At 46.3% G+C, this 14,945-nt stretch overlaps 1 protein-coding gene across 1 annotated transcript; it reads right to left on the bottom strand.

The window, feature by feature from the left end:
• Nucleotides 1–1,459: 1,459 nt before the first annotated feature.
• On the bottom strand, nucleotides 1,460–5,886 carry LOC122376146 (protein obstructor-E-like). The gene is made up of 5 exons (XM_043355861.1): nucleotides 5,532–5,886; nucleotides 3,280–3,492; nucleotides 2,780–2,983; nucleotides 2,265–2,478; nucleotides 1,460–1,637 (listed from the first exon to the last, which is right to left on the bottom strand). The coding sequence occupies exons 1-5, from the start codon at nucleotides 5,662–5,664 to the stop codon at nucleotides 1,613–1,615; spliced, it is 789 nt and encodes a 262-aa protein (XP_043211796.1). The 5' UTR covers nucleotides 5,665–5,886; the 3' UTR covers nucleotides 1,460–1,612.
• Between the last annotated feature and the right edge of the window lie 9,059 nt (nucleotides 5,887–14,945).

Genomic DNA, 14,945 nt, shown 5'->3' with positions numbered 1-14,945 from the left:
CTTGAATATATTGAGCTAGTCTCATGAAATGACCAAAAATAGAGTTCCCCACCACTCCCACTCACTTTCCAAATATCGTCTTTTTTAGCTCCCATGAAGCTGAGATCTTATGGTGATCAGCGGTGTCACATTCACTCCCCCTTTCCACTGGGCGTCGTGCTCTGAACCCTTCCACTGGCGTGTTAATGTTCACTCACTTACGAGCCTACAGCTTTTATCCAAGATCAGCGATTCATTTTGTCCTTTTGCGTTTCAGAAACGTAAAATGAGCGTTTCTGTGTGAACAGTGGCGGCGGAACACCTTCAATTAAGGGGGGGGGCTGCATTGCCGACTTTTGGTCCTATTCTTTCCATGCAACGCCCATAGGGCAATGTTAAAATGCCAAAATCAAAGGGGCACGGTACCCCGGTGCCCCCCCCGTTCCGCCGCCTATGTAATTATGTGTGTAAAGAAAATTCTTCCATAATTTTGAAAGGACTCATACAGCATTGATTTTAGTCACAAACATGATTCTTTCTATAAGACGCGTTTCTATGCAACCCTAGCTGATAAATATTAAGAACCACAATGAACCTAATTTGACCAAAACTGCACCAAATCTGCCCCCGAAAGGAGCCAAATGTGTACCAGGTAGCCGTCGCAAAAATGGCTGTTGGTGATCTTTCAGTGACCAACTACCTATATGACCTCAGAGATACTTTTTACGTAGAGACATGGCCGGGTGAGTTTGGTGAAGTGAAAACCTATATAAGTTAAGCTAACCAATGAATAAAGTAGAAGCCAAGTGTTTATAATAAATGTTGTAGTTTGGCAGTACAAACGAGGACCATTTTCATTTCACCTCATTCATGGCCTTATGATGGAAGGGTCACAAAATTGACCTGACATAAAAGGTTCACCAAGGGTGCAAAGTCCAAGACGTATGTTTGATGCATTCTGTTTCTCTTACCAATCATGCCGAAAGTTTATCAGCAAGCGTTCATTCGATATCCACGTAGCTATGACGATTGGCGAACATTTTAATTTTTTGGATGGTTCATTTGACCTGAATTAACCTGACCTTGAATAACCTGGCTCTTAGGTATAATTGCATATATTAGAGGGGAAAATCGCAGAAGGTAAAAAAAGGCAGAGCGAGATATTTGTGAAAAGCCCTAATGGAGACGTAAAGACGCGTTCCCTTGCCACGGCGTGTGATACCATAATGCAATGCAATACACACAATACAATGTGTCGTCATTAGTTGTTTTCAGTTAATGTGTGTAATTCAACTTTGGCTTGCTGGCAGTTAGAAGCTTTGTGGACAATCTGAAGCGGCTCTCGATGAGTCAGGATTCTTGACTTGGAAGGTTTTGTTATATACCACTGAATTTTGTAGTTATCTATTATTATCATTATCCATGCTGGTTGTTCGTTTCCATGCGCCTACATACCAACGTGTCGTCTCAAAGAACAATATACCACGTAACGTTTATTTATAAACTGTGACATAATCGATGATATCACTCTTTGTACATCAATGTAACACTTCTAACAGGTGAACATGCACTTTCTTGATGCTGTCGACCATGCCCCCCTCAGCAGTGGCGCCAATATCACCGGGTGGCGCGATCACAGCGGTTCGTAGTAGTTCTCACTGGAACAGAAACAGTTCAGTCAGTCTATGCTCAACTCGATATTAATTAAAAATACGACAGATAACTGTCTGCAATAAGTGACGGTGAGATGACATTTTGCAACGCGGCTTATTTCTCCTGTGCAGCTGGTTCTTTTAGAAACAATCACCAGTCTCAGTTGCGCAATCAGCAGGTGGGAGCAAATGAAGTAGATTGTATACCGGTTTGCTGCGCACTCTTCAACCTTTCCAAGGTGACAAGACAACGGGACTCATGCACTTTGTAAAAATCTAGTGATAGTGCAAATCTGGGCTGGAAATCGGCGTTTGCGCAAATGATCTTGAGATTCACGATATGAAAGGAATGAGTCAGCAAAAGAGAAGGCTCGAAGGTGACTCAACCTTCATCTGCACTGAGTCTGTCGAAATCACCAAGCAATAATGTGTGCACTTGCTTACTAAGTACCCACTGAGCACTGTTAACCCATGTAGAGCTGCCATTCAGGTGATGAGTCCGCCCTTTGCTCCCCCGGTCACGCGGCGGGATCGGCCACTGAGATGCTGAGTCCCCCAGACCCTGCGGCGGGAGCGGCCACTGGGGTGATGGGTTCCCACTTCCCAGGCCCCGCGTTGGGGGCGTCCACTCACCATCCGGGCACGTTGGCGGGGTCGTCGCACTGGGCGGTGGCGTCGTTGAAGACGGTGCTGTCAGGACAGCCGCGCAGCTCCGGGTTGATGCCGTTCAGGCACACGTAGAAGAACCGGCAGTCGGTCGGGTGGAAGTAGGTCGGGTTGATGGCGCGGTTGCCCAGCGCGTCCAGCGCGTTGGCGGCGTCCGGTGGACAGGTGAAGTTGCCTTCCCCTGTTAACGGAGGAGAGGTCAAGTTAATGATAGATCGTCAGTCAGCTGTCTTCTTGAGCGACCAGCTATGAAAGGCATACATATTTTGGTTCCGAGAGGTTGATTCAAGTCGAAAATGTATGTTGCAAAAAAATAATTGATTTTTTACAGTAAAAAGAAAACGCATGATTGAATAATTACTCATAACTAATTTGAGAAGTATAGCAGAGCAAACACCAAACCACCATCCGGCAGCCAAGTGCTGCTCCTCCAGTTCGATACCCCTTCTTCTCCCAGGAGTGCTGGCCGGTCTTTCACTTACGGGCGGGGGTGTCGCACGGGCCGCGGTTGGCCACCTCTGGCCACACGCACTCCATCGAGTCCAGGGACAGGTGCAGGCCGGTGGCGCACTCGCTCTCCGTCGCCAGACCCTCCTTGCACGTGTAGAACTTGCCGCACTCGAACTCGTGCGGGAAAATGCCGTTCTGGCGCTGGCACACCGGGTCGGTGCCCGGAATGGGGTTCTCTGTAACATCGAGCGCGCGGTGTTCGGTCGGACGGCAGCCACGGATCGCGTGCACACATGCCATGCATTGTATTCAGCAGACATTGACTGGCACCATTCACGTCATGGGAGGCCGTTTTAGGGCTTATCCTTGATGGACACTGAGTGAACAAGAATTGGCAGAAAATGAATTGCTACTATTCATACTTGTATGGATGATATATCGGCTGCATTACTCATGTTCAACTGCTAAGATTGATAGCGGCAAAGTGTGTCATTTCGCGTTCAGATCGAGACCCGTTTGCCGTTCCACTTACGGAGCTGCTCGCGGCCGGTGCAGTTGACGGAGAAGGTGTAGTCACACGGGTAGATGGTGCCCCTCAGGCGCGGGTCGAAGGCGTGTCCGTCCTCGCACTCCATCGGCTTGGCCACGCCCTTCTCACAGCGCCAGAAGTAGTCGCAGTTGATGGCGTCTGGGAAGTCGCCGTACGACTCCGGGCACACGAATTCCTGGACGAAGCTGTCCTGGGCTGTCGACAAAGGATATGTTCGGTCAATGGTTAAAAACAAGTTAATGGATGTATGGAGTATTACATAACCTACCACGTGTTGCGAGTGAGGAAGGTTGCGATTTGGTGGTCGGATAATGTTAGCGTTGCAAAGGACAACGTTCTGCTTATGTGCTCGTCACAGCCGGATGTTAAATACGTTAGCTCAAATGGCGGCATTTGAAGCGCCAGCCAACGGTAGAGCGGATTTTTAGCAGGATATGCCTGCTGCTCGGGGTCTGATCTGCTGCAAACTCCATTTGCTACGGAGACTTTCCCGGTCTGAGGGGTCCCGTTGGAATGTTCCAGGCAGAGAACAATCGGCTCGGAACATCCCGCTCCATGGGCTCGCTGCTCAGACAGGCACATCGGAACGCAGCCCCTCCCCGGCCGTGCCGGTACGGATTTTCCCATGGCACGGTGTCATAAGCCGAGCTTATCTGGTGCAAAAATGCTCCTACAGAGAAGGCGAAAGGCTTCTTGACCGTCTGCAAGGCACAGGCCATCTCCGGTTCTTTCTGGTTTCGTGACGATTTGATCACCAACAAGTCATGCACAGAATAATATGACAAAAAGGTAGCACGTTTAGGAATCGTAGGTCGGGCGAACCGGATAAAATATACGTTGTTTGACTGTGGGATCTAGGTACGAAACATAGGTCACACTACTGAATTAAAGTATCTCCAGCAATTCTTCCGTCAAACTCGTCTGATGGTTCTAAGAAACCATTAAATAATAACAAGATGTGATCACAGTACTATGTGCCAACCAAGGTCGTCATCACCACGTGACCTTGTGTCTCACGCAGTACGAGGGTGGCACCTTTCCAAACAACTTTCATTTTCTGTCGGAGTGGCCGGGATAGCCCTACCGGCCTCGAAGTTCCCCTCGCGGCCCATGTCCTGACGGATCCTTTCTAACAGGGACGTCCCATCGGGACCTGAGGTCACCAAGTTGCGAACGAAGCCACCACCGTATTGGGCACACATGGATACTTAATTATACAAGCAATGGCTGCTCGATGCGTCATAAGCTCGAGTGAACAGGTGTTTGGGGAGGGATGGTTATGTAATATTATGGTAGCAGCGACTCATATTTACTTCAATTTCAGATTGAAGATTATATGATATAAATGATATAATTAAGACTATAATAAGAAATGGGAAACCTTTTGGCCTTTGTAAACATATGTTATCACATAATAAAGATCCATTTTTGACCGCTGTGAAAGTTAAATGAGAGTTCACCCTTCTACAACGGAACATTTTGCGCAAGGTAGGCATGTACCTACGAGAATAAAGTAACCAAATAAAAAGGTGTATAGCGAATCATTTTCAATGTTGTATGTAATGAATCTAAAATGTATGCAAACAATATCTATTTATCGCAAAAAGCACCCTGATTGTCTACAAATTGAAAGATGTGTGGAAAGGCAATACAATTTTGTTCTTTCCTTTTATCAATTAAGCCGCTCAAGAGCAGGAACATGGCTCCATTCCCTTTTTTCTGTGGTCGTTCCTATATCAAATATTTAGGCCAATAAGCATCAGAGATAGTTTATTCATTCTTCAAATTGGCAAGTCAACCTTATGCGCTACTGGAATGTAGCTACTGACGCATTAATGCGATTTTTTACCGTGGTAGGGGCAAAGTAGTGGTTTCAACGTTGCGAAGTTTCACTGAACTGTAGCCATTTATATACAAGCTGCTTAATTAGGACGTTTTGCTCTAAATAAAAGCAAGGAATGCATTGATCAGTAAAATAAAAACGGACGATAAAAGCATACAACTATCCAATTATTGAATCCAATTTTCCGGTTATTTACATATAGAATCCGATTATTAACAGAAAATCGAATAAACGTTTTGTATTGGAACTAAATTTAAATTACACATAAATATCCGGTAGGCATGGTGCTCACACCGGAATATGAGCAATTCCTGGAAGCGCGACATTCTCGGGAGGAAATTCCGCCGATCCGCGCCACCCATCCCTGCAGCCGGGCCGGCAGCCCACTCACCCCATGCCCCAGTGGCCAGAGCGAGTACGACGAGCAGCCTCATGGTGTGTGATGTGCCGAGTGTGTGCCGCGGGTTACGTCCACCGCGATCGTCGCACTGCCAGTGGTCGCCGCCGCTCCGACCGGCCGCCATTTATTTCCCGTGGAGCGGTGATGCTCGCTGCCCTGCCCTCTGCCCCCTGCTCCTCCCCCCTCTCCCAGCCCGTCCAGACCGGCGCGATGGCCGCTGGCGGCCGGACAGCGGACTGCTCGCACGCGCGTCGCACCGGCAGGGGCCGGGACAGGAGCGCAGACCGATTGAGATACGGTCCGAACTGGCTGGACCAGCGACACAGAGGACTGGGGGCAGTTGATTGGATCTTTGGACACGTGGGGCCCACCAGCTCACACCTAGCCAGCGGCACGGCCGCCAGCCGGTCGACCTTGAACCAGTCCTCGGCTCATGACAATCCTCTAATTGGGCTTGGTAAATGTCTGGCAATCGATCACTACCCTACTGAGGCCCCACTTTGATGGACGAGAGACATCTGCACTGTGGGGAGGATATGCTACTAGGGCTGCTTCAAACGTGTTTGTGAATAGCTGGTGTGTGAACGTGTAGGCTTTTAGGTATATTTCGAACATTGCATTGGATCGAAGGGGATTCCTGGTATTGGTAAGTATAAGATAATATATTCCTGCCCGGGGCCGGGATGATTCAATAAATGTCACCGAGGTTTTTTTTTAGCGAAAACTCCGAGGGCCGTTAGGCCCGAGGCAGGGGCGCAGCCAGGAATTTTTTTGGAGGGGGCTAGAATTGGCGAGGGCGCCAATTTTGGTTCAGGAGGGCACCAAGTTCGGGTCAGGAGGGCGCCAATTTCGGCTCAGGAGGACGCTATCAATGCCGAGCAAGGACGACAAAATGTACACTCGTTTTTCCCTGATATGGCCACGCGACCTTATTCCACTCAAACTATGGTTTATTCTAGGCATTCCAGATAAAAACCGCCTTTACATTTTACGTATTTCAAACGGAAGCGAGGCGCGGCAGTCTTGAAGGCAAACACAAACGGACTGCGAATGTCTGCATCACTGGTGTATTTTTCGATCCCATGGCTCAGTTCCTCCGTCCTTCGGCTCAAATTCAGGTCTCAAATTCTGGTGTCAAGCGTCGTCTGGCTTACGGCCGGCCCAAAAAGGACGATAGTGATAAGTGAATGAGTTGAATGAGAGTGAATAAGATGAGTGCATAGTTTGCCGGTCGGGCAGTGGCACTGACGTGCTCGATGGATGTTTGCCGAACTAGATGCAGTAAGCTTAAAATTAAGGCGCTGGAAACGTTGTCATGCCTTTATTTTCTGAAAATTGTTTTATTTCTAGTTGGCGCCTAAATCACTTTCAACATTGGTTCCCTAACGCTTTCTAATTGTAAATAGTTGTAAAAAAACTGGGTGTTTTACGTGCAAGTCTGATGATTGGTTGTTATCAGCTGTCGGGAATTTGCCAATGTTTGGTGCAAAATAAATATGAATGAATGAATAACATTTGTTATTACGCGAAGCCAAACTTAAGACAAGACTTTAAACAAAATGAGTTTAAACTGAACTTGGTTTGCTCTCAAGCTCACCTTCTCTCAAGCTCAAGCTTCTACGGCAATTCACAAAATATGACGGATCATGGAAAGCCATAATACACAACTAAACGCATTAAACAATGATCAGAACTTACCACGGTCAGTAACCAACATAGGTAACGTGAAGAGGGCCCTGACAGGTCCGGACTCCGGAGTGAATGGTAAGAAGAACGATAATTGGTGAGGAGGGCACTGTAATGTGAGGAGGGCGCCGGTCAGGATGGCGCTTTACGGTGAAAAGGGTCAGGAGGACGATGTATGGTAAGGAAAGCGCCAGCAGGTCAGGAGGGCGCCGTATGGTGAGGATGATGCTATACGAGTGAAGAGGGCGCTGACAAGTCAGGAGGGCACTGCTTAAAGAGGAGGGCGCGGACAGGTGAGGAAGGCGATGTATGTGTTACAGGGAGTTTGAGAAATCCGTGAGCTTGCAAACTCCCTAGTGAGTTTGCAAACTCCCTGACCCATCAGTGACTTTGCAAACTCACTAGGGAGTTTGCAAACTCACGGATTTCTCAAACTCCCTGTAACATATGTACGGTCAGGAGGCCGCCTACAGCTCAGAAGGGCCCTCTACGGTGAAAAGGGCGCCGACTTGTCAGGAGGGCGCTAAACGCAGAGGGCGCCGGTCTGGAGGGTGTTGCATGGTTAGGAGGCCGCTATACAGTGAGGAGTCCGGCGGCAGGTCAGGAGGGCGCTGTACGGTGAGGAGGGCGCTATAATACGATTCACAGACTTCACAGACTCGCGCTTCACAGACTCTATTTTTCTTTTCAACTGTTAAACAGTTGAGAGCTAAGTGTGGCCATGGTGAGCAGCTGCCTTTTTTGGAGAGAGGGTCGCTTAACACGACCTGATAATTGAACCTTAACCAGCGCGTTGCTGGGGAGAAGGAGCGTCAAACGCCCCCACCATTTTTGCCGCGATTTAAAATTCAGGTGTCTGTTGTAAATCAATACAAGCTTATTATGAAAAAATAATAATAATCGAGTCAAAGCCTTTTAATATTGAGGCCTCAATGACGTCATTACTTCTGAGTTTTCGACCAAATATGGCACATGTTTTAAATGACCATAACCATAAGAAATAAAAAAGATGCAGGTATGTATGTGCATTGTACATTAACCCGCGCCCCGCTGGGCTATTCAGCCATACGCGCCCTGCTGGGGGGGGGGGGCAGATTCTGCCCCCCCTGTCTAACTTCCGAACCGATGGTCGTAGAAAGACGGGGAAAACGGCAATCGAAAGCTCTCAACAAGGCGGATCTTAAGAGCCCATTTTTTTTGCTTAAGTAGGTCAGAGGTCAGGTCAAGGTCAGGTCAAGGGTACAAAATGCAAGTTTCTACAGTATCGGCCTTGCACCGTAGTTGCCGAAGAATGGACTGAGACTGATTGCCCAAAACGTGTTCTTAGACTACCAAGACAATATTCGTTGCACACAATGTCATTCAAAGGTCAAGGTCAAGGTCAGGTCAGGTCAGGTCAGGTCACCAAAAACAAAATATAGAAAAGGGCATGTGCGACACATGTTTTATGGGTCATTTTACTCATGGAATTCAATAGGCACACTCAATAAGTGATATGGACCACCTCTGGATGAATTTCAGGTCGAGGTCAGGTCAAGGTCAGGTCAAGTGAGGTCAAATTTTGAAGTTGGTTATTAAGGCCTAAAAAGGTGTCTATCCGATGCAGTTTTTCACGGCGAATCGAATGGTGCTATTTTTATTTCCGTACGAGGTCTAGAACCTCCAAAAATATCATTTTTCAAAATTTTGTGTGTCGTGACGTTATAAAATTTTGAATAACTCCCACATTTTTGAACCGATTCTTCTCAAAATTGGTATGTATGTGCACATAGACCACTTCTTTGACATATATTCCGGTTTTTTCGATAAACTCAAAATTTTGGATTTTATAAATATTTTCCCAAAAAAGTCAGTTTTTTGGAAAAATTTTGGCCAAAATCCAAAATTTTCAAAAAAACCGAGATAGCCATTTGATAGACAAAGTAGAATCACGTATAACCTTTTTGTTACGTCTTGATTCCTTTAAAAATGAAGAAGTTAGCGGCGTTTGAAATTTTGCCGTTTTTTAGGCGAAAATGACGAACATGACGTCACTAAAACGTCAATTTCTCAAAAAATTTCCGACGGATTTCGCTCAGATTTTCAGGGAACGTGTCAAATTGATGTATGCTAAGGTACTGAAAGTTTGACGTTGCTGGCGTAACGCGTTTAGAAGTTATTGGCGAAAAACGGGAGGGGGCAGATTCTGCCCCCCCCCCCCAGCGGGGCGCGGGTTAACCCGCGCACCGACGGGGGTCTGCGCCAACTTAACCCGCGACCGCCTGGGGGGGGGGGGGGGTCGGATCCGACCCCCCCCCCCTCCGTTTTTCTTGAGTAACTCAAGAACCGCTTACGCTATCAACTTGAAACTTGGCATACCTTCTCCCCCATCAATTTGACGTCTTCTGTGTAATTTTTAAGAAAAAATTTCCAATTTTTTTTTTAGATATTTCGATTTTAGTGATGTAACTACATGGCGTTTTTAGTCAAAAAGTGGTAAATGTTAAAAAAATTGCCAAAAATCAGGGTTTAAAGCAAATTGCAAATTAACCCTCGCACGACCAGGCCATTTCTCATAACACGAACGACCAGGGGGGTTGTTACGACCCCCCCCCCCCTGGCGTTTCGAAACGGAAGGTCGTAGAGCTTAGCGGAAAAAACCAACGGATTGCTCTCAACGAGTTCTCGCGATTGGTGGTATATTTTTTGGTCCTAGGTCAACATTTGACCTACTTTTGACCGGTCAAAGGTCAAATTTTCGGAAAAATAGACTTTTTTCAACTTTCGGCGGCGATTGCGGCAAAACGGTGGGAGATATCGACTTGAAACTTTCACTATCGTGTTCCGTGATCAATTCTCTATCGTTTGGTATGTATTTCGTTTCCCTAGCTCTAAAAATGGCGCGTTGGGAGCGCCGGAAGTCGGCAAGGTCACAGTCGGCGGCAGAAATTCGAAAAATCAAAATTTAAATTTTTGAAATCTGATTGTATTTTTGGATTTGGGAGGTCCATTTGCTCCCTATAGAAGCTAATATTGCTGCATATTCCCATTGAGGTGACAAGAATTAGCAAAATAGTGGTTCGGGCGCTTTTCAAAAATAGTACCGGACGCTGTTCCTCTTGTGACGTCATAGCTCCGTGACCTGACCTGACCCGGCCAAATTTCTTATACCATATGATAGCCAATACTTGTCCCAACATGCATGGGAAGTTTCATCACGATCCATCAACCGATGTCCGTACCACCGGCAGGAAACCTCGGGCGTTGGCACTCAGTTTGTGAAAATCCGGCCGGAGGCTGTACCTCTTATGACGTCATAACTCCGTGACCTGACATGACCCGATCAATTTTTTTCGGCAAAAGATGCGCAAAGGTTGCCCCAGAGGGTATTGAAAATTTCAGCCCGCTACGACAAGCCGTTTAGCGTGCACTTCGAAAAAACCTCAGGGGGGGGGTTGATACAACCCCCCCTAGGCGTTCTAGGGTTAAGGACATGAATAGACGCAGCTCAATGAGTTCTTTAAAATAGCCATCTCGGATTTTCCATAAAATGCGTTTTTCACCCCTAAAAATTCAAAAATCTACATTTTTTGGAAAACAACTGATAAAATCCAAAATTTTGAGAATTTCCAAAAAATCGGTATAAATGTTATAGAGCTCTATTAGAACATTAGATGTCCCAAATTTCAACTTTCTATCTTGATTTTTGACCCCCAAATTGTAAAAAATAGCTCCAACATGCATAGGGCATGGTGACGTCATAAGCATTTTCGTGAATTAGAGGCACTTCTGAACATCGCATGTGAAAACAAATGGCACCACTAGATTCCTGGGACAAAGCTCGTCTAGAAAAGTGCATTTTTATGTCAAAAATAAAAAGTTGAAAAATTGACCTTTTTTCTCAGCCCTCGTTTAGTCATGTATGGTATAAACGATTTTTTATGCTGTCAATGCACACTTATCACCAGCACAGTGACTTGGGGTCACATATAACCATTACCATCGGATTCGGCGTGAAAAATAAGCCATAAAACATGTGTCGCACGCCCATGTAGCAGAAAGTGAAAACCGTGACCTTTCGTGACCTCACCTGACCTTGACCCGTACTTAGTATGACCCCTATACGCACATGGTACCTTCACTAGGCCTTTGAGGTCATTTTAGTGAGTTTCGAGCAGCAGCTATCGATTCCGCTGTCCGTAACCCTAATCATGCAAAACCCCTGAATTTGACCTTTGACCTGACCTTGACCCGAAAGTTGACCTCAATCTTAAAATCTTAAGAGTGCTTTGGGAAGGTCTCGTAGAGACCTTTCGAACGCCGCCTCGCGGGGCTCGATACGACCATTGGTTCTCGAGATAACAGGGGGGTCGGATCCGACCCCCCCCCCCAGGCTGTCGTGGGTACGGAAATAGCCCAGGCGGTGCCGGGTTAACCGACGGAGGGAGGGGGCGGATGACCACCCCGCCCCCCCCCCTTGAGATCTCGAGAACGAAGCAAGATAGCGACAAGTGGTAAACGGCATGGGGTACGCACAGACAAGGTCTACAATTTTTACTAAGGTCATTTTCAGGTCTGGTCAAAGATGACGTCACAGGGGTAAAAAAGTTATAATAGCGGCGCTAGATAGGTATGGAGTTTTTCTTGAATAGCGTTCGAATTAGTCAAGCGCATGGCATCATCGTGATCCTATCCTCAATCCGCATCGAATCATATATATGTTGACCGCAAAAGGTCAAGGTCAAAGGTTGACCTCAGGTCACGTGACCTCGAGGTCATCATGCATATCATTCGATGCGCCTTGACGAACTGAACACATTTAGACCATCCACGTGGCTGTATCTTGTTCCTTTAAGGAGTTATTGGCAAAAAAGCCGTCGGTGAGCTTTGATGACGTCACATGACCTTACAGCTCTAGCCAACAGCAAAACAGGCCTCCAGATTGTGAAGGTTGATCGTATATGAAGTCATGTAGGTATGGTATATGGGGCCATTCCGACGTGTTTTAGTGGAAAAAACAGGGAGTTGATTTTCCCCCCTTGACAATGGGGAGGTCAAGAAATTAACCTGACCTTAGGTCATCGATATCGAAATTTCGAGACATGCAAATTGTAGCTACTAATGACCTCATAACATCCTACGACTTTCAAAAGCCTCCGTCATCTACTGTAGCTCTGACACTGTGGCAAATTTGCAAAAAAAGTGACTTGAGGTTGGGTCATTCAAAGTACCCTGGTGACCTGACCTTAACCCGCGCCCCACTGGGGGGCTATTCATAGCCCCCTCCCGTTTTTCTGCAATAACTTCCAAATCACTTGACGTATCGACGCCAAACTTTCAGTACTTTAGGCTGCATTAATTTGACACCTTGTGTCAAAATTGGAACTTCGTAGCTACCATAGGTCGGCCGGAAATGACGTCAGAGTGACGTCATGTTCGGCCGATTTTGACGCAAAACATTGAGCCACGGCAATCGCTCCCAAGAGCTCAGTTTTTAAGCTAGATTCAATTTCTTTGCATGAAAGGACTCAGAATTGACTGCGCTATCAAACTGCTGTCTCGGTGTTTCAAAATGTTGAAAATTTCGAAAATTTTATATAATAATATTCAAAATTTATATTTTTATATTTTTTTTCAAAAAGTTTTTGACTTTTCGAAAAACCGGAATAAGTGTGACAGAACCTATGCCTATGACTAACTCTAGCAAGTTTTAGCTAAATATCTTCAGAAATGGCCAATTTATACGCATTATTGCAAAAAAAAATTCACAATTATTAATTTTTCAAATAATTTTTCAGTTCGTATTTGACATCGTACACCAATATAAATAGCACCATTGTGTTCCTGAGCTCAAACTGCATCCAATAGACACCTTTTTTGTTGAAAAATTTTAACTTCAAAATTTGACCTTTTTTGACCTGAAAGTAACCTGACCTAAGCTAAATTCGACTCAAAATGACCTCGAATGACACAGACGATATCAAATTCGAAATCTATGGCCTAAATGGACCATAAAACATGTGTCACGTGACCGACGCATGATATAATATTTCCGTGACCTGTGATGACCTGACCCTGACCTGAAAATCAAAGTACAAGTTTGGTACCCTCAAGGTATCTAGAGCATCTGTTCACGAGTGTTTAAACCAAAAATGACTCTGATTTGATTTGTAAGACGGCGGCCAGAGCCAAAAATGTGAACAAGCCAAAATGCTAATAATTTTTACTTTGACCTGAGCTGTGACGTCATCGGTGACCTCGAAGTCAATGAAATTAGGTTTTCTCGACAGTTTTTCCGGGGCTATCAGACGCCGTTTGAATTTTGACGATCGGCCCAGTAGTTTCGGAGTTAGGAGGGGGCTATGGAGAGCCCCTCCCCCCCCCCCCCAGTAGGGCGTGTTATACGCAGACCCCAGTGGGGCGCGGGTTAAAAGTTAGGAGGTACTAACCTGCACACCATGTGTAAAATAAATAGTCATGCCAAATTTCGCGGCGCTACGCGCCGCGGTTTTCCCGCTATTCACGAAAAACCTCAGGGGGCGGACAACCGCCCCCCCCCCGTCCGCGTCGGTGCGCGGGCTAACACTCTACGTAAACGCCACAAAGGTGTCAGCAAACTGGAGAATCAAATTGGTTGTCTTCAATCTTTATTTTTGTTCTACATTTTCCGAAGTTTCCAAATTTTCCAAATCTCAACTTTTGACGATTTATCATCGTAATAGCTTCACGGTCATGATCCATATATCCGGTCTGAACCGACTCAACTAATAATTTTTTCTACCAAAACGTACCCGTGTGATAGAATGTCATTCGAGTTTTACGCTTAACCCTCGCCGGCACAGGCCATTTTGAGTCCTTCGACGGCACAAGGGTACGACCCCCCCCCCCCTCCGTTTGGCCCCTGATGGAGCTAGAGCTTCGCGGAAAAAACGAGCGTGTTGCCCGTCACGAGAGGAAGCGGAAAAAGTGAACCGAGGTCGCCAAAGGTCAATGACTTGACCTGACCTTCAGGTGACCTTGACACCCACCCTAATGCATAGGAGCAACATTAAATCACATGTTTGAACGTTTGAAACCACGAAAAGCTTGCAAACGCGCGGCTAATGCGAGCCGACATACGCCGAATCGCGATTCCGGCCAAACATGGTCTCGGAAAAGAGGTCACAGGTCAAAGGTCATTTGGGTCAGGATCATGGAATAGTTAGGGTAGGTGTAAAATTGAGCAATGCGAGAGTACTGAAAGTTTCGACGCGATCGGCCGCTTTTTACGCGAGTTATTTGCGAAAAAAATTAGGGGGAGGGGTTACATCAACCCCCGTTCTGGCGAGGGTTAAGCGTACCGAAATATATTAGGTATTATGTATAATATAACTTTTCCGAAATATATTCACTCATTTTCGGTCAAGTATATATTTCTGAAGATAGTGAGCATACGGTTATTTCTATACGCTATCCTAGAAGCGCATACCTATAAATCAGGTGTCATTTGCCGCAAATGCAAACTTTGATTTTTGCGAAGAGATGTCCTGATTGTGTGACCTAGCCTTGGCCATGATCTATGCTGCACCGACCGCTGCATGAGCCTGGCACTGGTGTGACACTTTGAGGAAAGATTCCTTACAATCCTCACATAGTTAGTGGCAAGAGACGCCCAGTAGGAGGTTCACAAGTCCATGCTACTGAAAGCCCTATGTTGGGTGCTTGACCTGACCTTAACACGACCTGTTGCCTCGGAATTCA

This window comes from Amphibalanus amphitrite, unplaced genomic scaffold (genome assembly GCF_019059575.1).
Source record: "Amphibalanus amphitrite isolate SeventyFive unplaced genomic scaffold, NRLGWU_Aamphi_draft 002031F_arrow, whole genome shotgun sequence".
Taxonomy (NCBI): Eukaryota; Metazoa; Arthropoda; class Thecostraca; order Balanomorpha; family Balanidae; genus Amphibalanus; species Amphibalanus amphitrite.
The sequence above is the reverse complement of the archived record's forward strand: the minus strand, read 5'-3'. Positions and strand labels throughout refer to the sequence as shown.